We start from the raw sequence: 22,397 nt of genomic DNA, 5'->3' as shown, positions 1-22,397 counted from the left end.
ATCTGAGCTGCTGTTAACTTGCGATTTCTGAGGCTGGTGACTCGGATGAACTTATCCTCAGAAGCAGAGGTGACTCTTGGTCTTCCTTTCCTGGGTCGGTCCTCATGTGTGCCAGTTTCGTTGTAGCGCTTGATGGTTTTTGCGACTCCACTTGGGGACACATTTAAAGTTTTTGCAATTTTCCAGACTGACTGACCTTCATTTCTTAAAGTAATGATGGCCACTCGTTTTTCTTTAGTTAGCTGATTGGTTCTTGCCATAATATGAATTTTAACAGTTGTCCAATAGGACTGTCGGCTGTGTATTAACCTGACTTCTGCACAACACAACTGATGGTCCCAACCCCATTGATAAAGCAAGAAATTCCACTAATTAACCCTGATAAGGCACACCTGTGAAGTGGAAATCATTTCAGGTGACTACCTCTTGAAGCTCATCCAGAGAATGCCAAGAGTGTGCAAAGCAGTAATCAGAGCAAAGGGTGGCTATTTTGAAGAAACTAGAATATAAAACATGTTTTCAGTTATTTCACCTTTTTTTGTTAAGTACATAAATCCACGTGTTCATTCATAGTTTTGATGCCTTCAGTGAGAATCTACAATGAAAATAAAGAAAACGCATTGAATGAGAAGGTGTGTCCAAACTTTTGGCCTGTACTGTATATTATATTGCAATTCTGCCAATATATACCCCCATATCCTACACACTGGACCTTTAAATTGCCTTTTGAGTATTTAAAAGATTGTCAGGGGCCATATTCACAAAGCTTCCTAGTATAAAGAGTTGCTCTGAGTGACAAAATTTTAAGAAAATTCTTAGAATTGTGATGTTTTCTTAGATTTTCCCTGTAAAGGTAAGACTAGGTCATGTAAAGATAGAAGTTATTACAGAGCATCTAAGACCTTAAAGAGCTCCTAAGGTGAGAAACTGATAGGAGCAGGGAGGAGGACTTTTAAGAGGCAACAGAGGAGAAAATGGTGGAAACACAAAAAGGTCAGAGACATATTCTCCAAACACTGGATGACAGTGAGTAAATGAAATGCTACAGATGAGATTGTGCAGGGATAATATGTGTGGTTGATCTCATTAGGATTAATAATATTAATAAAATGATCACAACACTAAGATAATTGGAAATCTGGAAAAATGCAGCAGTGAAGACTTGCAGAGTGATCACATTAACAATGACAAAACTTTCACAGGCAACAGTTCTCATTTCCACTGGGTGTCCACACCACACAGGCTCACAAGAGTATCTGCAACAACCAGTCACATCTGTTAAAAGAATGCATTATATTTAGCAACAGGGTCAACCACACCTCCTCACTAAGGTTAAAGTTTCTGTCCCTTCCTTGCTCAGAGTTGCTCTGAAAACTTTCCTAAATCCCTCCTAGGCTAGGACTCCTTACTAAAAGTTTTTATGCTAAGTTAGGAGCTCTCTGAGAGTGTTCTCATAATGTTTGTGAACACAGCCCCAGGTGCCTTGTTACTTGAATGTATAACTCACAGCCTGGGGTTGGTATATTCCCTGCTACAGCTCTGCATATACTCAAATCAACAAAATAATTTCTTATCAGGATCACATCTCAATACCTGTGATATGTTTTTATTTTATATATCAGAACATTATTTATGGCAGTACACATTATTCTCAAAAACTGTCAAAAGTAAATGTACCGGTCTTTGGCTTTGTATTCCTCTAAAACAATGGTTCCCAACTGGTGGATGGCAGGTCCTTTTTAAATGGACCAAAAGTGACTCGCGAACATGTCAGGTTGGTAAAAAACACACTTTATTTTGAAGTACAGTGAATTTCCAGCACAGAGCTTTTATTTCCAAGTGTTGTTTCCTGCTGGAGAGTGAGCAACCAGTGGACAGCTACTTTGCAGAGACAGCAAACTAGCTCGACAACATGTTCAAACGCAAGTATGACACTGAATATATTGAAGTGTGTTGACCATGAACTAATGACGAAAGAGAAATCTGGACCCTGTGGCTGGACCAGTTGAGAACCACTGCTCCAAAAGGCTTTTTAAAATGTTACTTTACCTCCCAAAGCAGATTCAATACAAGAGTAAAACAAAGATATCTGGTGGATTGTTTGAACATAAACACCATTAGTGAGGACACATACAGTACAACCTTCCAGCATTATGATTAGACATCCCAACAGACCGTGACCTGCTAACCACTGAGCTCAGGTCATTGATATGAAGTGTAACACTAGTAAATGAGGAACATTTAAGGCACTAACAGCATTTAAGAGTTAAGTTAAGACTGAATCTTATTGTCAGACTGGATCCCATAGCATTACAGAAGTTTCACGACTTTAAGAGAAGCTTGTACCAAATCCAATCAGAGCATGGATCTAACCTCGGTACATCAATCTGAATAAGACAAAGACTATAACCCACCCGTGTATTCTGAGAATTGTCTCTTATAATGAGGAACACCAAAGAGATGGACTTCATCTGACTGAAAGATTATCATCATAATATTCAGTATTGCTGTCAAATAATTATGGAAAAACACTAAATGGCTTTCTCTCCAAGAGTGAGATGAGAAGATTAATATCATGTGCAGGCATGAAGTTGGTATCAATATTGTCATCTCACTCTTGGAGGAAAAAAAAGACAATTACTTCCCACATTGTGTAATAAATGTAGTAAAAGGACGGTTAGAATATTGCATGTAAACATTTTTCCATCAAACTGAGGCAGTTTTAAAGGTAGAATGTAAAAAACAAAGACACAAACAGAACATGTAGACTCACAAATCACTGCTTCCTGGAATGACTAAGTAATCATACTGTGTCAGTTACAAATGAGTAATGAACTATTTTTAAACACATTATAGAAAACATCCAAACAATAAAAATGTAGAAACTCCCTTGAAGTTCCAGAAGGCCTAAAGGACACCAGCGCTCCATCATCTGCACGTGTGGCATCAGTAAGGAAAGACGAAGAAGACGGCAAACAGCTGACATCTCTCTCCTTCACTCCTCCGTCCTCCTCCACCTCTCCATCTCCCTCAGCCGTCTCTCCAGGACCTTCACCTGCTCCTCCAGGTGTGCGGTTTTATCAGCTGGATTGACCTTCGAAGTCCCAACGCCCAATAGCACGCAGACGCACACCAGGACAGCCAATCGGATCGCCATGGTTTCTGTGCCCACGCTGTGGTCGCTCAGGATGAGTGCGAAACCACCTAAAGCCAGGACCACTTTCAGCAGCCACATAGCCTGTCTCAGAGTGGAGGCAATCAGTCGGAAGATGAAGGAGATCAGCCAGTAGCCGATGAGGAACACGAGAATCCACCGGGCAACGAAGATTAGCCCCTCTGGGGTTACTTTGCTGAAGGGAAGACTACCTGCAGAAAACAGGAATACAAGGAGCACAAGAGGGAACAGTTAAGTAATATTATACTGCAAAGTCATATCTGATTTAATTCAGTGAGGAGCACAAAGAAATTATTATTTATCAACTTCCACATAGCAACCACAGGATTCATGATCATTTCAATGAGTCAAAGTGTCACATAGTGTTTAACTAAACCCATATCCTTCATATTCAAAAAAGAAAAGTTCTTCCACTGAGTTAAGAGCTCATATTTAACTCAACACTTCTTGTTTCAGTTGTAAAATAAAAGCCCTCCAGCGTTTCTGTGGACAGAATCCCTTCATTGTTAACAAAAGCCATTATCAAAGGCAAACTTGCGAGTGCCAGCAGCAGCAGTTCAGCAAGATAGCCATCACACACAAGAAGAGGTAGGCAGCGTGGCTGGGCTGTTGGGGTTGGGTGATGTGCCAGTGCATATCATGCAACACTAGAAATGTGTCACACAGTGGAGAATTGTTGGTACCGTTTCTATTTTGATGCTTATTGTATTAGACTTTATTTACCTGGCAATATATTGTCTAGGGATCAAACAGTTACCAGTTTCATGATACACTGCTGTAAACTTCCAGATGTTACTGTTTCAATTTATAATTGATTACTGCACTTTGATAAACTCACAGTAAAGACTTTGCAGCATCAACCAAAGTCAACAACAGTCTCCCAGACACAGCATACAACGTGTTTGTTTTACTCTTTCCTTGTTTATAGAGTGGGTGTGCAGCAGGCAAACCAAGTGATGCTACTGTTCCCTTGTCCTCATCCGCAGTGACACAGACACTCCAGCAAACATTTTAAAGACAGGCTATCTTTATGTTTATATAAAGTATTAGCTATGTTATTATGTAATGCTTATGCATAGTGCTGTTAGTTTTATTTATGGTTTTCAATATGATACTTGGTAAAATGGTTGCAGTGTGTTTATCCGTGCTTTTTGAACATTTTAAAAATGCCATGATAATACTGATAACTGTGGTCATTTTGGTAACTGTCATCGTAATATGAAATTTTCATACAGTTTCATCTCTAATATTTGTGCATCTACGTTTAAAGGCTAAACTGTTCGGGGCTTTGTGTGGAACTCAGTGTCAATGGTGACAGCTCAAAGATCCCCCAGGTTAGTTGTTGACTCTAAATTGTCCGTAGGTGTGAATGTGAGTGTGAATGGTTGTCTGTCTCTTTGTGTCAGCCCTGTGATAGTCTGGTGACCTGTCTGGGGTGTACCCTGCCTCTTGCCTAGTGTCAGCTGGGATAGGCTCCAGCCCCCCTGCGACCACTAACAAGATAAGCGGCTATGGAAAATGCATGAATGAAAGACAACCCAAGGATTATTGTGTCAAAATAATTTGAAGTGGTCAGTTAAAATTAGGGGTGGGGACTGGAATCTTTACAGCCTAGTATCACAATTCTTCACAGTTATTAATACTGCAAATAAGAATTAAACTTTCAGCCACCTACTAGAATAATTAAATAAACTGCCTTTTTAGTCCACCAGATACATTTAGCTGCAATAAAAATGACTGACGTGAGATGAACAGACTGAAAATGTCATCTTATTAGATAAAACAGACGTTGACAAAGTTTCCTCTGCGGACATAATCCTCCCAATACCCTCTTGGAAGGTCACAGAAGACATACACTGAAAACTGTGAAAAATAGGCGATTACGGCCCAGGTGGAAAATAAATAAATAAGCTCTAAATTGTATGAAACTAGAATTATCTTAAAGACTTTAGACTGCCCTGATAGTAGAAGCAGAGCTCATCATCAGCCTGCAGCCTCATGGGAACTAATGAGGCTGCAGGCTGCGTCTGTGTGATGGACAGTGCAGACTTTAGTGTGTGATGTTTACCTTTGATTCCAGCAGCCTGCAGGAACTGTGAGACATACTCCAAGAGCACATTCAGAAACCCGGACAAACTTCCTGCCACAACACCCAGGACCTGAGAGAAAGCCTGGAGGAAAGGAGGGGGGATTGAAGTGGTCAGATAAGACAATTTTAAGACAATGGGATCTGCCTGCTTTGCCCACATGTATCTTAGTAAGCATATGCTGCCAGTTGAAAGAATGAAACCAGGAAGTGAGCCGTCATGATGCCCACTTATCATGGCACACGTTGCATCAGACAAGAACTTCCCCTGATATGATCCATGTATGTGATCATGTTAAGCAACACAGACTCATAGCTACATGTTAAATCGTATGTACAATTACCTATGGAAAATTTGACATATTATTTTACAACTTACTGAGTTATATAGGCAAACGTGATATAAGTGACAGACTCCATTTACTGTATTTCCATCTCTCACCTTCTGCACAGAGAGCACCGTCTGCTCCCCGGCCAGCCTGCCCAGGTAAGCCCTTCCTTCCGCGGCCAGGTCAGCGAAAGCTGTCCGGATCTCCTGGATCATCCCGGAGCGACTTTCTAACACTTTCTCCCCCGACACAGACAGCAGCAAGGCGCTAAACACAAATACGCCGCTGAAAGCTCTTTGATTTGAATGGGAAAACATACTGAAAGTGGGTGCAGTAATTTTAATAATCTGTAAAATACACTTATAAAGCGATAAAAAGTTACACCTCCAGGTAGACGGCTACTGTGGGACACTTTTTACCCTCTTGGATAGCGAAGGCATGACCCGCCCTTCTCTCCCTCTGATTGGCTAATACTCGTGTCTTCGTTCGCTTGATTGGTTAGATGTATGTATTTGAATATCTCTGAGTCACAGTCAGCCAATCAGAGACAGAGTAGGGCGGGTGTTGCCTTCTCCATCCTAGGAAAACACAAACCCTCTAACTGGAGGCTTTACAGGATGTGGCACAACGAGGCTGATAGCAGGAATAAAAAGACATGTCTGCCACCCACTGGGCTGAGTGTGCAACAAGTTTTCGTGACGGCTTTTGGGAAAAGTTTGCTGAGAGCAGGGGAGTCGGTTAATTTAAATTCACTGGCCACATTCATTTTGATCTTAAATGGGCGTGTACCTTTATCCATTTAGAAAGCAGATAAACAGTCGGGATATCTTAAAGCCAAGGGTGGATTATAAGACAGTGGACCCTTGTGCACAGATTTGATGGTTTTACTCCTCTTATAGTTGTACATCTCTTTTGGTGTTTTTGAGTGGCTTTGGGGGTAGCTTTATTTCTTTTTTTGGTTTTTTGTTGCTCTTTGTAGTCATTTAGTGTCTCCTAAAGGTCATTCTGTTTCTTCTTGTGGTTGTTCTTTGTCTTCTGTATTGGGTCAGGTCTCTTTTAGATCATTTTGTGTCTCTTTGAACAAATTTTGTATCTTACTGAGGTAAATTTGTGCCTTTTTTGGTCTTTTGTTTCTCTTTGTGGTCATTTTGTGTCTCCTATGGTTGTTTTGTGTCTTTTTGTATTGGTTTGGGTCTCTGTCAGGTAATTTTGTCTCTTGTAGGGGTAATTTTGTGTCTCTTTGGGGTTGTGCTGTGTCTTTTTGTGTTTGTTTGGGTCTCTTTCAGGTTGTTGTGTGTCTCTTTGAGCTAATTTGTGTCTTATTAAGGTAATTCTAAGTCTTTTGTTTCTATTTGTTGTCATTTTGTGTCTCCCTGTGGTAGTTCTGTGTCTTTTTGTATTGGTTTGGTTCTCTTTCAGGCCATTTTGTCTCTTTGAACTAATTTTGTGTGTTACTGGGGTAATTGTATGTCTTTTTTTTAGTCTTTTCTTTTTGTAGTCATTTAGTGTCTCCTTGTGGTTGTTTTGTATGTTTTTGTCTTGGCTTTGGTCTCTTTCTGTTCATTTGCTTCTCTTTGAGCTACTTTTATGCGTTATTGAGGTAATTTTGTATCTCTTTGGGGTAATTGTGTGCCTTTGTGGTTGTTTTATGTCTCCTTGTCATAATTTTGTGTGTTATTATGGCTTTTTTACCTGTTTTTGTTGTTATATTGTGTCTTTTTCACAGTTGCAGCATCTTTTTGTGGTCATTTCTTTCTCTTTGTGATCTTTTTGTGTCTCCTCCATACGTGTAAGAGGCCCCTGATACTTTGGGCTCCTGGGCCCCTGCCCTCAAACCAGCTGACAGCAACATCAGACAGAAGGAACACGAAAAGGTGGAGAAGTATCAAGGGTGGAAAGAACAACTAGAGCAGATGTGGAAGGTCAAAGTTGATGTGGTCCACGTGGTAGTAGGAGCACTTGGGGCAGTGACCCCCAAACTGGGAGAGTGGCTCCGGTAGATTCCTGGAATAACATGTGAAGCCTCAGTCCAGAAGAGTGTAGTCCTAGGAACAACTAAGATACTGCGCAGAACCCTCAAACTCCCAGGCCTCTGGTAGAGGACCTGAGCTTGAGGATGACACAGATATAACCCTGAGAGGGTGATTTTTTTCTTCTTCTACACACACACACACACACATATATATATATATATATATATATATACCTCTGCAGATAATTTGGCTATCGGTAAAAACCTCCTGAACAATGAACATTGATGGAATTGTAATCAGGAGGTGACCGCTGGTTGCAATCTGCAGTCCTCACCACTAGATGTCACTAAATCCCCCTAAATCTCACACAATGTTACTTTAAGACAGTGCTCAGTGACAGTGCAGTAACACAGAGGTCCCACTTGGCTGTAATCATTCCTCCTCTCCATGCTGGCTGTGAAATGATCCCTTGTTAACATGACTACAGAATCAGTAATCCACAGTCAAAAATTCTGGTTCAGCTGAAGTTCATAAGAGTAAACAAAGCAATGGGAGACGTTCCAGAATTACAGCCTGTTGTTTAGTACAAACTGCTGTATTTCTCTGGGGTCTGTTTTTTGAGTTGCAGCAATGTTTGTAGTTTACTTAATGTTTCACTGAGTGTTCAAGCAAAGTAACACACACACACACACACACACATATCACACACACAGTAATGAGGAGCACATGCTCAGTGCAGACACAGCTGCAGCCTTGGCAGCTGTGGTCAGACCTGACACTTATCCTTATGGACTGTTTTGAATACAATGCTAACGGTCAACACCCAGCACCGATACTTCTATTTTCCAGCAGGCTGAGGACAATCAACAGAGCAGAGTACTGAAACAGTTGCATGCAGACACCCCAACTTCCTTCTCAGTAACAGGAAGATAAAGAAAGCTCTGTGGACCAGACAGGAAGACGGGGTCACGGGAGGGAAAGGACCAGATCCAGTCCTCTCAACAGAAGGAGGAGAGAGCAAATAGAAACATACTCGAGCAACAATGTAACATGGCAATCGTGCTGAGATGGCTGAAAACACTGACAGAGCAGTTGCTTTGTCACCAGTTTATCTGCAGTGTATGGGAACTGTCTGTTAAACCTCATCCTTTGAGGAATTTGGGATGTTGCAATCACACGAATTACCGTTTCCTTAAAACTGCCAACACGCATTTCTCAAAATTAAGTTCGCTTTTTCAGAACTTTCACACAGTCAGCACAGCGAGAGTCAGTGTGGACTAGACTGTGGATCAATTTTCATTCACCGGGTATCAGAGAGAATTTTCAACTTGTAACTCTGTGTTTCCGTCTTCAGTCTGACATTGCATCATCAGTAAAGACAAATGTGTGTTACCAGTTGTAAAATATTGCAATGCACATTTAAGTAGTGCATGCATTAGTTTTGTGAACTTATAATTTTGCTTGATCTTTACAATATTTAAGCAGAAATGAAAAATTTTTTTTTTTACATTCTCACTTTTTTCCCGAAATATAAGCCCCGAAACCAAACAACATGCTTCCTCCGATTCAGCAAGACTGCAATTTTCCAATTTGTTTTCCACACAGTGTGCAAACTTTTTTAATATAACTTATTAGATTATCAAAATAAAGCTTGTTTATCAAAACAAGTAAGTGCCAGGAGAGGATCCTCCTGACTCCCAACAGAGGTCTGAGCGAATTATTTATGTATTAATTATTTATGTTTATTTATTAACTGGCCCCTGGCCTCCTGTTGTTTTGCAGCAGTGGCCCTTAAGCAAAGCAAGTTGCGTATCCCTGCTGTAAATTAAAGAGGATGGTCTACATCTGCTCTTAATGAAAACTGTCTTGAGATAACTTTTGTTATGATTTGGCACTACATGAATATAACTGACTTGTATTTTTATTAGTTTATGGCAGATGACTAATTGAAGTACACTGGCTGTTTATATTTTTAAACTCAACTCCCCCTGTAGTTGTAATTATAACTATAAAAAATAAAGACATTCATTCTTAACAGCCGATGATGAACAGCTGGACATGAGTAACATCTGGACATTGAACTTAACATCCTGATAGAAATCTAGATGTTTCTATTTGGTCCATCATGTTCTTAAACACATGCCATTGATAGGATTAGTAAAACAGAGTTGTGTAATGTGTTCTCATTTAAGGATGACGCTTTCTTGTGGCTAGGCATGTGATACTGATGCTGAAAGCACCGTTTGGTGTCCGAGTCCCACCCTTTAACGTCTGTATGTGACATACAGCTGTCTTATGGGTGCAGCTTGTTTAAACACTTTGTTAATGTCTATTACGGATGCAGTTAGGTTTAAGCAACCACACTACTTGGTTATGGTTTGCCAGTGTCCTGGCCAAGACAGGCAGCAACGTAAGTTACAAACACAGAACAAAAATACAGAATAAAAATGTACAGCTCTAAAACAAGCAATATAAAACACAAAATAAGATTACTACGAAAGAAAAGCTCAAAAATTATGTTAATATATTTCAGAAATGAACTATAAAAATGCAAAAAACGGCGACCACACATGATTACGAGGATCAGCTAAGACACACCGTGACAAGGCATATAGAAAATTGTGTAAAAAAAATCTTGCAACAGTCCTTTGAAACGGCCGAGAGGAACCAATCAGTGCTTTAACTTTAAGTCACATACAGTACAGGCCAAAAGTTTGGACACACCTTCTCATTCAATGCGTTTTCTTTATTTTCATTGTAGATTCTCACTGAAGGCATCAAAACTATGAATGAACACGTGGAGTTATGTACTTAACAAAAAAAGGTGAAATAACTGAAAACATGTTTTATATTCTAGTTTCTTCAAAATAGCCACCCTTTGCTCTGATTACTGCTTTGCACACTCTTGGCATTCTCTCCATGAGCTTCAAGAGGTAGTCACCTGAAATGGTTTCCACTTCACAGGTGTGCCTTATCTGGGTTAATTAGTGGAATTTCTTGCTTTATCAATGGGGTTGGGACAATCAGTTGTGTTGTGCAGAAGTCAGGTTAATACACAGCCGACAGCCCTATTGGACAACTGTTAAAATTCATATTATGGCAAGAACCAATCAGCTAACTAAAGAAAAACGAGTGGCCATCATTACTTTAAGAAATGAAGGTCAGTCAGTCTGGAAAATTGCAAAAACTTTAAATGTGTCCCCAAGTGGAGTCGCAAAAACCATCAAGCGCTACAACGAAACTGGCACACATGAGGACCAACCCAGGAAAGGAAGACCAAGAGTCACCTCTGCTTCTGAGGATAAGTTCATCCGAGTCACCAGCCTCAGAAATCGCAAGTTAACAGCAGCTCAGATCAGAGACCAGATGAATGCCACACAGAGTTCTAGCAGCAGACCCATCTCTAGAACAACTGTTAAGAGGAGACTGCGCGAATCAGGCCTTCATGGTCAAATAGCTGCTAGGAAACCACTGCTAAGGAGAGGCAACAAGCAGAAGAGATTTGTGTGGGTCAAGAAACACAAGGAATGGACATTAGACCAGTGGAAATCTGTGCTTTGGTCTGATGAGTCCAAATTTGAGATCTTTGGTTCCAACCGCCGTGTCTTTGTGAGACGCAGAAAAGGTGAACGGATGGATTCCACATGCCTGGTTCCCACTGTGAAGCATGGAGGAGGAGGTGTGATGGTGTGGGGGTGTTTTGCTGGTGACACTGTTGGGGATTTATTCAAAATTGAAGGCACACTGAACCAGCATGGCTACCACAGCATCCTGCAGCGACATGCCATCCCATCCGGTTTGCGTTTAGTTGGACGATCATTTATTTTTCAACAGGACAATGACCCCAAACACACCTCCAGGCTGTGTAAGGGCTATTTGACCAAGAAGGAGAGTGATGGAGTGCTGCGGCAGATGACCTGGCCTCCACAGTCACCGGACCTGAACCCAATCGAGATGGTTTGGGGTGAGCTGGACCGCAGAGTGAAGGCAAAGGGGCCAACAAGTGCTAAACACCTCTGGGAACTCCTTCAAGACTGTTGGAAAACCATTTCAGGTGACTACCTCTTGAAGCTCATGGAGAGAATGCCAAGAGTGTGCAAAGCAGTAATCAGAGCAAAGGGTGGCTATTTTGAAGAAACTAGAATATAAAACATGTTTTCAGTTATTTCACCTTTTTTTGTTAAGTACATAACTCCACATGTGTTCATTCATAGTTTTGATGCCTTCAGTGAGAATCTACAATGTAAATAGTCATGAAAATAAAGAAAACGCATTGAATGAGAAGGTGTGTCTAAACTTTTGGCCTGTACTGTATATGGAGATGCCACATGTACAGAGCTGCATACACAAATGCTTGCTGTACATACCCTCAGTACAGGCAATAAAGACATGTTTTGTGAATGGAGAGCATAGCCATTTCTGTCACACCTGTCTCGTTAGTCCTTCCCTGTTCCCAGAGTCTTCCCTTGACATCTGTTCTGTATTAGTCTTGTCTGCTCCACCCTGGTGTTCCCCTCCACCCTTGATGTTAGCCAATCTCCATCTCCCTCCTTCTGCCCATGTCCACCTACTCCAGCTGTGCCTCGTTCTTGTTGTCTGTGTATATGTACCTGTGTGTTTCCCTTTGTTCTTTGTCAGTTTGTCTGTTGTTGATCCTGGGTGCCTCCTGAGGTTGTTCCTGCATTCATCCCTGCGTTATTCTTGTGCTCATCCCTGTTCATCATGCTTTTCCCGGTTGGTTTTTCAGTTTGTTTTTTTGTTCTGCTTTTGTTTCGTTGCCTCCCTGTACTGGATGTTTTCAATCAGCTACATTTAAGCTTGCTTTTTGTTAAAGACTCAAACTGTCTGCATTCGGGTCCTCCTCTGAACTGAAACATAACACCGCAGACTTAAATCGTATTTACACAAGATTTTATTTTGTATATCAAAGACGACAAAATCAAGGAGCGCATGTTTTATGACACTGTAAACAGTCTAGAAAAACAAAAACAGAGCAATTGATCATGGACACTTTGCACCGTACACACATCTGTTCCAAAGCTTAGATGAACAAGACTGCAACAACACCATAAAACATTTTCAAAGAAAGAGGTGAATTGAGAAGTGAGGTTTCATCGTCAAATAAACTTTTCGGCTTAGGAAGTTTCCCGACTGAGTGGAATGACCCCGAAATACCTAAGTGGCAGCCATGATAACAGCTGTGCGAATTCTCTAAATGCCAAGGAAAGGTGCTCTAATGCTTCCTTTCTTGTCTCCTTTAGCATCAAACACACTGGACCATCCTTTATGAAAGAAAAGACAGATTTCACATTTCACATCCATGTTTTTTAACTATTATATGCATAGGCTTATAGTCAGATCTCAGCGCTTATAATCAGATTTAAAAAACATTTTTATTGCTTCTAATACGCTCATTCTTTCAGTGTATTTTATACTGAGATACTTACATAGATACAGTGTGAAAGGAGCAGAGAGAGAGGGGATGACATGCAGCAAAGGGCCATGGGTTGGAACTGAACCCGTGGCCGCTGCAGCAGCAAGGACACAGCCTTTGAATGTTTACAGTACAGGTCACATCATAAGCCAATGGCTGTTTCATTCTCAAATAAGAATTGATTATAAGGGGTATGTAGCTCAACCCAAATTATTTTGTTTGTCTCACCAAAAACCTTTAGATGAAGTCCTCTGGGTGTGGGACCTCTCATCAGCCACATGCCTTCAGACAGGTCAGTCAACTTTGCCACTAAGCTGTCTTGGTATTTTCCTCTTTTGTATATGGCTTTCTCAATTGTTACAGCTGAACACTTGCACAATCTAAAGGCACATTGAACTGACTGTTTAAATGTGATGAAAATCTTGGGCAATAATGTGTGGGAGAAGTGAGGCCTAGGCTATTTGTCAATCTACGTCAAATCCACTTCAGACGTGGGATCCCAATTTTGATCCAGACACACACACACACGCACGCACACACACACACACACACACACACACACACGCACACAGAGCAAAGAACGAACCGCATCTTTGAACTGGCTCTCACAAGTGAATGAGAAATCCCATCACTAACTTCTATATCTCTGACACTTTGCACCATGGGAACAGTGTACCTGACTGCTGGACGAGGGGCATAGTTGACTTTTTCTGCAGAGCTAATCATTGGCTCATTGTGAAAGACAAAAAGCTTGGATGCTGGATTTGCAGAGAAGTTAAATCTTTGGGATTATAGAGTTGATTTTATCGTAGCATATATGCAATATTATATTTATGTAATTTGATTCGTATTATTAACGACATAAAAGTTTTTATTAACAAACAGTAGAAACATCTGTGGTATGTAATATGAGCCTACTGAAATGCATACAAAAACTCAGAGGGATATTTTACCGAGATATAAATATATCCAAGACATGTTCAAATTGTGTATTTTTTGTTTGTTATTGACAGCTATGGAGGATTGTTTTATGGGACAAAAGCCTTTTATTAACATTACAGTGCTGAAGGCTAATAAGGAAGCCTAATGTCGATGGTTAAACAATCAAGTGCAAAGTATAAATAAATGTACATATATATGATCAATATAAAACTGCATTTTGTTCCTGGAATCCGCCCTGAATCCATCTGTCTGCTGGGATCGGGATAATCCTGATTTTTTTGGATCAAGGTATCCCAATCCTACTAAAATGTTTTTAAAAAACACATACCGAAAGTTCGATCCAGTTAAAAAACAAAAGTGAGTTACATCCCTTTTTTCTTTCTTTTGAACAACCCATTTTTTCAATATTTGATGTAGTCTAATCAGATTACTTCTGAACGATTGAGCCCAGCCTCCTCTGTGAAAGCTTGTTGATGAGAAATGACCCACCACATCAAAGACTACTGGTCCAGTGACTGATCAGTTCAGGCCGGGGAATTTGATTGTTGTGGAACTTGATGAAGCAGCTTGATCGAGAGACTGTAAAAGACAGACAGAGAGAGAGTCAGCATTCATGTCAGGGCTTTGGACATCTAACAATTCTTCTCATATCAGGAAGTTATTAATAGTTAAACTGTTTTTCAATATTTTAAGTTGCATTCCGATGCACTAAAAGAAAAGGTTCATTGTACGCATGGGACTGGACAACAGCCAAGAACGGCTGTCAACGGTTATTGTTTTGTGTCTCTTAGTAGTCGTTCAGCATCTCTCTGTGGTTTTGTGTCTTTGTAGTCATTTGTTTCTCTTTGTGGCCATTTAGAGCCTCTGTAGTTGTTTTGTATCTCTTTGTAGTCATTTTGAGTCTTTGTGGTCCATTTGTGTCTCTATTTGATTGTTTTGCCTCTTTCTGTAGTTGCTGTGAGTGTCTTTACAGCTTTTTTGTGTGTCTTTGTGGTCATTTTGGGTCTCCTTGTAGTCAATTTGAGTCTCTTTGTAGTCGTTTTGTATCCCTTTGAGGTCATTTTGGGTCTCTTTGTGGTCATTTTGTGTCTCTTTGTAGTCATTTTGGGTCTCCTTGTAGTCATTTTGTGTCTCTTTGTAGTAATTTTGTGTCTATTTGTGGTCATTTTGTGTCTCTTTGTAGTCATTTTGGGTCTCTCTGTGGTCATTTTGTGTCTCTTTGTGGTCATTTTGTGTCTCTTTGTAGTCATTTTGAGTCTCTTTGTAGTAATTTTGTATCTTTTTGTGGCCATTTTGTGTCTCTTTGTGGTCATTTTGTGTCTCTGTAGTAATTTTATATCTTTTTGTGGTCATTTTGAGTCTCTTTGTGGTCTCTTTGTAGTCGTTTTGTGTCTCTTTGTGGTCATTTTGCGTCTCTGTAGTTGCCTTTTGTCTCTGTAGTCATTTTGTATCTCTTTGTAATCATTGTGTGTCTCTTTGTAGTCATTTCATCATTTAGAGCCTTTTTGTAGTTGCTTTGTAGTCATTTTGTGTCTCCATTTGATTGGTTTGCCCATTTGTGTAGTCATTGTGAGTCTCTTTGTAGTTGTTTTGTGTCTCTTTGTGGCCATTTTGAGTCTTTTCCGGGTCGGTACATGTCTCTTCAAGAGGCTAGGGGAACCCTGATACTCAAAGTACAAAACAAACTTCCAGTGTGAATCAACTTGTTTGTATTGTGAATTATAAAATGGTTGGCGGGCCATTCAGTACCCTAGTATGGGCCAGATTTGGCCAGTGAGCCATAAGCTGAGTATCACTCATCTACAGCAGCTCTGTCTCTCAGTGTTTTGGATTGTAGTAGTGCCAGAGTGGAAATTCCTCTGTGTTTACACCATCATGAGTAGCAGTAGTTGAGTCACGTAACGTCAGGTCATGCACTCTCAGCTTTTTATAATTTTAGAAGAAGCCAACATCTAAATGCATTTTGCACTAAAACACAGAGTCAGGGTCAGCTGGTATTTACTATGTCATCGCCATAGCAACAGACACAAGATAGTAACATATTGAGCCTTGTCAAACTGTTACAAGCTGAAAGTAAGTATTATCATGCTACAGATTTATAAGCAGGATAATAATATAATCACACTGTAGTGTACTTTGACTACTCTTGTTTTGAGTAGATTAATCAAGACTTTGCTAATTAAGAAAAGGTGTTGGCATCTTACAGCGTACTGTCCGAAGCTGTGTCTCTGCCTGAAGAGAAGGAAGCTTAGAATGGCCGAGATGACTGCCTCTGCCAGACTGAAGACAAGGAGGGATGTCTTCAATCCTCTGCTCAGCTTCTGTCATAAAGGACAAACAGCATTCACATTAACTTTTAAGGTCGGTCAGCATTTCCATTGGACACTCTAGCGTTACCCACAAGACACACTTTAGACACGACAGCATGGTGACATGAAAAAAGCTGATACCAACCGTGGCGTAGTGTATCTCGGGACAGCTGTCACGCTCCGTCTTGATGCAGGGCACATCAGGATTTTTGTGTATGTCCACAGAGTAGATGATTAAAGCCACCACTGACAGCACAGTGGACACCATGCTCACTATCAAACACACCCACAGCTGAAAAAACACAGACAGAATTTTATCTTTTTAAACCTTAGAGAAGGCAGAAAAGCAGTAGCATTAATATGAGCAGCTGCTGTAGTACCTGTAGCAGAGACATAGCTGGGGTTCAACCCAAGCTGTTTTTGGCCAGTCACAGATCTTTGAACATGTTGAATATTTGTAGGTTGTTATGTATTGATTCCAGACTCAGAGAGTAGGCCTCTCATGTATCTGATCAGTAATTAGATTGAACCAGTTTCACCAGCTCTGCCTCCAGGTATCTTAAAGCGTAAAGCTGAGGTAGGCAACTTATTTTAGAAGCATTTTTTAAATATATTTTTGTTGAAATTCTCTTCACACCCCAATAGCCATTATCTGTGGCTGTTGCAGGCCTGTGACAAGCCCATCCAATCATTTCATTAGAGCCAAATGACATGATTGGATCAGATTCTCTGTAGGAGAGAGGGGGTTCCTATAGCTGTTCCACAAAATTAGGTGCCCGTGCATATCCCTTTGGTGAAAGCCTGATTCAGTGCAGAGAAAGCTGCTATTTTCAGCAAAGGCAACAACTGCCTACACTGCAAAGCAACCCAAAAAAAGGAAGATGGACTTATCAAAAAGAGAGTCTAAAAGAGAGTCAGACAATAAAGGAAATAAAACGCGTTAATATTGGCGAAATGTTCCAGAGATGGAGAGAATGCGCGGCTCCTAGCTCATGTTTATGTTGCTAACATTAGCTAGAGCCTTGAATTACAGTGTGCCCTCCCCCTCACACTCTGCCACAACAGACTGTCTCACTGGGAGAAGCGCGGGCAGTAGCTATAAAGATGGAGCCCCAGTCAGCAGCCGCAGCGACACAAATCCAGCCAGCGCAAACCCTAGCTCCAGGGGACCAGACTGTCCCAACTCTCTGCCAGATCAGCCAACATGTTAGACCCAGCACTGCTGCTGGCCACCAGCTCGCTGTGACATCTGACACTGGTCTGGACGAGGAGCAGTCCAAAGCTCCAGGGAACCAGGCAAAGGGACAGTGGGGTAACTAATATTGGCTTGCTCTTGTTTTGAGAGAGTGAGCAGGGCAATTAGGTGCTGAGTGAATGTGCTACATGCAACTCTACAATGAAATAATATGACATAACTCAGTATAGCAAACACTGGGTTGCTGTATTAATTGTGTGCTCATACCCATGGTCGTCAGGTGGGAGGGGCTTAGGACAGAGATACAGGAAGAGAGAGTATTTTCATTTTTGGCCTTTTACAGATTTTTGCCTACCCCAGCTTTAAGCCTGATGTGATTCTGCTTATGTAAAACATAACAAAACCTATAGACTCACAGTCCTTATGGTGCAGCGTTTGTCCAAGATGACTGCAATCACTCCTGCTGTCATGAACTGGGAGCACACACACACACACACACCCAGGAGACAGAAGACAGTCAGCGCAGAGGAACATTGCATTACATCACAATATTAAGATCCCTGTGCTCAGCTGGCCAAAGCCTTTAAAAAGTTGTGCTACAAGTTATCATTTATCTTAGGGAGACATGATATCATTAGAAATCTAAATGAAGTCAGAGGAAAAAGCAGAATAAAGTCCACAGACACACAGACTCACCACCAGTCCGCTCCACCAAGGAACTCCCAAGCGGACCACCTCAGTGATCTCAGTCAAGTGAAGAGGGATGGAGTAGGACATGATCATCAGCCCCAGCATAATCTGACTCACCTGGAACACACACACACATCAACCTTGTGACATCAGTGATCCAGGATCCAGCTGGCTAACTAGTTAGCAAGACTATTGTAAAGGATTAGGCACGGCTTGGCAAAACACCAAACACCTCCACAATGACTGTATCATCAAGCTGATGTTGAACTAAACACAGCAGCTGCACTGGTCCCATTAGACAGCTCTCAGTGTGAAGGTGTGGACATGTGAGGCTCTCGATGCGGAGGCATGTCTTCGATGGTATACCATGGACGGTGGATTGCCCCCTCTGGGTTGGGAGAGAGTTACTTTCTCAAGCGAGGGAAAGTATACCAGGGACTTGCTCACGAGTGCGGGTACAATGGAGTGTAAGGTGGAGTGGCGTTTTGGTGCGGCTTCTGCAGTGCTGCGAGTGCTGAGCTGGAAGGGGAAGCTTTTGATTTACTGGTCCATCTAGGTCCTAACCCTCACCTATGGTCATGAGCTCTGGGTAGTGACCGATAGAATGAGGTCGCGGATACAAGCAGCTGAAATGAGTTTCCTCAGGACAGTGGGTGGGCTCAGCCTTAGAGATAGGGTAAGGAGCTCTGACATCCGGAGGGAGCTCGGAGTAGAGCCGCTGCTCCTTCGCATCAAAAGGGGTCAGTTGAGGTGTTTCAAGCATCTGATCAGGATGCCTCCTGGACGCCTCCCGTTAGAGGTGTTCCAGGCACGTCCCACTGGTAGGAGGCCCCGGGGCAGAACCAGAACATGCTGGAGGGATCACATGTCCCATCTGGCCTGGGAACACCTTGGGGTCCTCCAGGAAGAGCTGGAAAGCGTTGTTGGGGAGAGGGATGTCTGGGGTGCTTTGCTTGGCCTGCAACCCGGCCCTGGATAAGTGGATGTAAATGGATGGATGGAAGGAGGTTCTGTTCTCAGCACTTTATATTTTGGCTTCATAAAACCTGAACCTTCAGAAGGAGAAGATAAAAAAAATCTTTTTGACAAAAATAAAAACTGAACTCTGATCACTTAAAGGTCCAGTGTGTATGATTTAGGGGGTTTTAGTGACATCTAGTGGTGAGAATTGCAGATTACAACCAGCTGAAACTTCTCCAGGTTAGGTTTCCTTTAGCGTTCATTGTTCAGGTGGTTTTTATCAGGAGTCGAATTATCCACAGAGGTCTCTTCCTCTCCAAAACAAATGGACCCATTAATAACAACCAATAAAAACACGGAATAAATCAGTCTCACGTTACAAATCAGTGTTCCGCCAAAGCTGTTCGACATGTTGTAGATGTGCACTGCAGTACCAGCATTAGTCCCCCCTAATCATAGCATATTAGGATGGGACTTGGCAGGAAAAAAGATACCACTTAAACAATGGAAACTGTAAAGAGATTACAGCCTGCAGAGATGAGCTGGTGAAATTGTGAGTTTACATATTAGGAACCTATACTGCCCAGTTCCTTTTAATACTGATGGGATAGTGGCGTCAGCACAAAGTTTCACTTCAGCTGCATGCCCCATATAAGATAAATGGTTGTGGTTGGTCCAGCATGTTTCAGGCCACTGGAGGGGGACCAGGCACATCTAACAGAGCAAATAAAACACAAGTTCACAGATGTCTGGTTCCCAAGCATTCTCTTCCTTAAATATGAGCAAAGCTTGGTCGTTTCCTCAATCGACCCCTACAAAAAAACTTTCACTCGTCCCTATACAGCTCCGTGTGGTTTCTGTGTGGGAATGTAACTAAACTCACACAGTGACAGAGATTCCTGGACTCACCCCCAAAGATTTGGGCTCTCCTCTCTGGATAGCAGCGCGCAGAGCCTGCTGTGTATCAGTCAGCTTGGCAGCATTTGTATCCTGCAGCACCTGGACCGTCAGATCCCTGGAGACTGCCACCGCCATCACCTGCAGAGGAGAGCAGAGCCCACTTACCAGCCTGCAGCATCATCTTACAGATCACACAAAGGACAACTCCAATGTAACATTTTTTTTAACATTATCAAAAAATATATTCATAACAATGCTCACTGAGTATTTTATATGAAATGCAAATAATAAAATCTCTTAAATTAATAAATAAATCAGCTTGTACTTTGCAGGCAGATTGTTAAACACATGAGAACTCGACTGAACAAATTTCATCTGCCTAAACTTCCAACGTAAACATCATCGCCCACATTCATTTCAGATTTAGGACTTTTTTAAAGAACTATACCTGTAATTCTCCATGTTTGACCCAATTTAGTCCAAACAACATAATGGCTAATTGTTTAGCACACCATATAGCTGTGCTTTAGAAATTCAAATGCTTTTTGTCACCTTTGCAGGCAACCACTGGTTTCCATTTATTTTTATGTGATGTGAAAGTCACACAAATTAATGCAAGCTTCATGTTCAACGTGACTAATGACACAATTTAGGCAGGCAAGCAGTCTCTTGATTGACTGTCTTCTTGCACAGAGGTGGGTGGAAACCAATGAGTGCCTGGAACACTGGGATACACTGCTAATACACATTGGTATCATCTGTTGAGCTGGTTCACATTTTCTATGTTCTTTGTTTCTAATATGACATCAGGAGGTGGAGGGGATGGTGGACAATGTGATACTACTATTGTCAAACAGCACCAGTTGTTTATTACCAAGCCATTGCTGTGTTTCCAGCTGGGATTGTGCCACCAAAACAAATTCAAGGCCAAAACATGATCTTTTTTTTTAACCATAATCAAGTTGTTTTTGTGCCTAAACCTAACCACAGGTTGTAAAGTTTAAATGTATCCACTACATTATAATGTAACTTACCCACGGTCTGCAGAAATGTACCATACCAACATTTATTCTAGCGATTGGTTTAGCTTTTGACGGCTCTATGTTCACAGTTTTCTAACATGATACATGACATATGGTTGCCCCACTAGTAGAAACAGATTTGTGTATTTTGTAGTGTTGCTGCTTTTGGCTGGTTCTCATAAAAGCACAGGACCATTTCATGAGGAATAATCTTATTTTTCTCTTTCTGCTATCAAAGTGTTGCTCTCTCTTTAATGACACAGGTTGATTTCCCAAATGTGGGTGATGTTAGACAGTGTCACAGATGACATTAGGATTTGATTCAGTCACTCAGGTGCAAAGAATAGAAAATGATAAGAAGCAAGAATAAGAGTATGAAATAGAAGTATGTAAATATATAGCAATAAAACAAATTAAAATGAAAAACTTAAAATCTGCATTATGCTACAGTGTTTAACACTAGTACTTAAGATATTAAAAGTAAGTAAAAAATAAAATATATATAATCACTGTGCTGAGGCTGTATGAAAATGTAACTACAATATATACATCAGTAGAATAAAACAACATTAGCATACAAGTAAACAAGAAATATGTAGTTATGTGCATTGTATGTTTAATAAATATATACATTCAAGAGGTGAGAAATATTGCACAGTATATCCAATTCCTATTGAAAATCAAATAATGGCAGAGGTGTGATCCAACGTTACTGTGCAACAATCAAATCAAATACAGTTGGAGGTAGCACCAGTCTGATGATGATAAGGTCTCCGTTTTATATGAAACACAAAACCGACTGTCAGTGCCATGAGCCCCTGACTCCACCATCTCCCACCTCTGCTCCAGGCAAACTTCTCCCATGTGCGTTTGAATCCAGTCAGAGCTTTACGCAGCACTGTTACTACTTCTATCATCATGCAGCCGCAGTCTAGATGATCGTTAACGTTTACGCGCACATTACGCACGATTTGATTAGAGCGTATTGCGTAAGCTCGTCCCCCATTTGACTTGGGCTGAAAGCCACGGTGTTTGGGAAAAGCTGGTACCGTGCGCCTCTTCACTGACACAGCCTATCAACAAATCATCTCCTTAATCACCACATCATTCTACATATATAAAAAGATTTTACGCACAGTCTTAACACCAAAGCCCCTCACTCTGACAGTAACAACAAACATTTAAGCTGCTGTCTTAGTTTATGAGAAGACACAAAACAGCTCATTCCTACCTTTTTTTTCCCCGAGATAAGATTATAAATGTGTCCTCCTTTTAGGTTTAGGCGTCTATCGACCACTCTGTGTCCTCTGTTTTTTTGCAGGCGGATGCGTGCGGGGACGTGTTTATTAGAGAGGGAGAGTGGGAGTTTGTTCTCCGTCTAT

General features: G+C 41.2%; 2 protein-coding genes across 3 annotated transcripts; both read right to left on the bottom strand.

Annotated features, from left to right (window-relative positions):
- Positions 1-1,586: 1,586 nt before the first annotated feature.
- Positions 1,587-6,029, bottom strand: tmem109 (transmembrane protein 109). Its single transcript, XM_033623847.2, has 3 exons — positions 5,704-6,029; positions 5,244-5,346; positions 1,587-3,366 (listed from the first exon to the last, which is right to left on the bottom strand). Exons 1-3 carry the CDS (start codon positions 5,905-5,907, stop codon positions 2,996-2,998), a joined length of 678 nt encoding a protein of 225 aa, XP_033479738.1. The 5' UTR covers positions 5,908-6,029; the 3' UTR covers positions 1,587-2,995.
- A 6,428-nt stretch (positions 6,030-12,457) lies between these two features.
- tmem176 (transmembrane protein 176) lies at positions 12,458-22,385 on the bottom strand. Of its 2 annotated transcripts, none has more exons than XM_033623849.2 (7): positions 22,247-22,385; positions 20,003-20,131; positions 18,140-18,250; positions 17,860-17,916; positions 16,394-16,540; positions 16,144-16,260; positions 12,458-14,518 (listed from the first exon to the last, which is right to left on the bottom strand). In XM_033623849.2, the coding sequence occupies exons 2-7, from the start codon at positions 20,126-20,128 to the stop codon at positions 14,459-14,461; spliced, it is 618 nt and encodes a 205-aa protein (XP_033479740.1). In that variant the 5' UTR covers positions 20,129-20,131; positions 22,247-22,385; the 3' UTR covers positions 12,458-14,458. The 2 variants fall into 2 exon arrangements, with proteins under 2 accessions (XP_033479740.1, XP_078022446.1); XM_078166320.1 differs by having other exon boundaries at positions 20,003-20,133; positions 22,250-22,385.
- Between the last annotated feature and the right edge of the window lie 12 nt (positions 22,386-22,397).

The sequence above is a fragment of the Epinephelus lanceolatus genome, chromosome 3 (genome assembly GCF_041903045.1).
Source record: "Epinephelus lanceolatus isolate andai-2023 chromosome 3, ASM4190304v1, whole genome shotgun sequence".
Taxonomy (NCBI): Eukaryota; Metazoa; Chordata; class Actinopteri; order Perciformes; family Serranidae; genus Epinephelus; species Epinephelus lanceolatus.
Note: the sequence above shows the minus strand (reverse complement) of the source record. Positions and strands in the feature narration are given on the sequence as shown.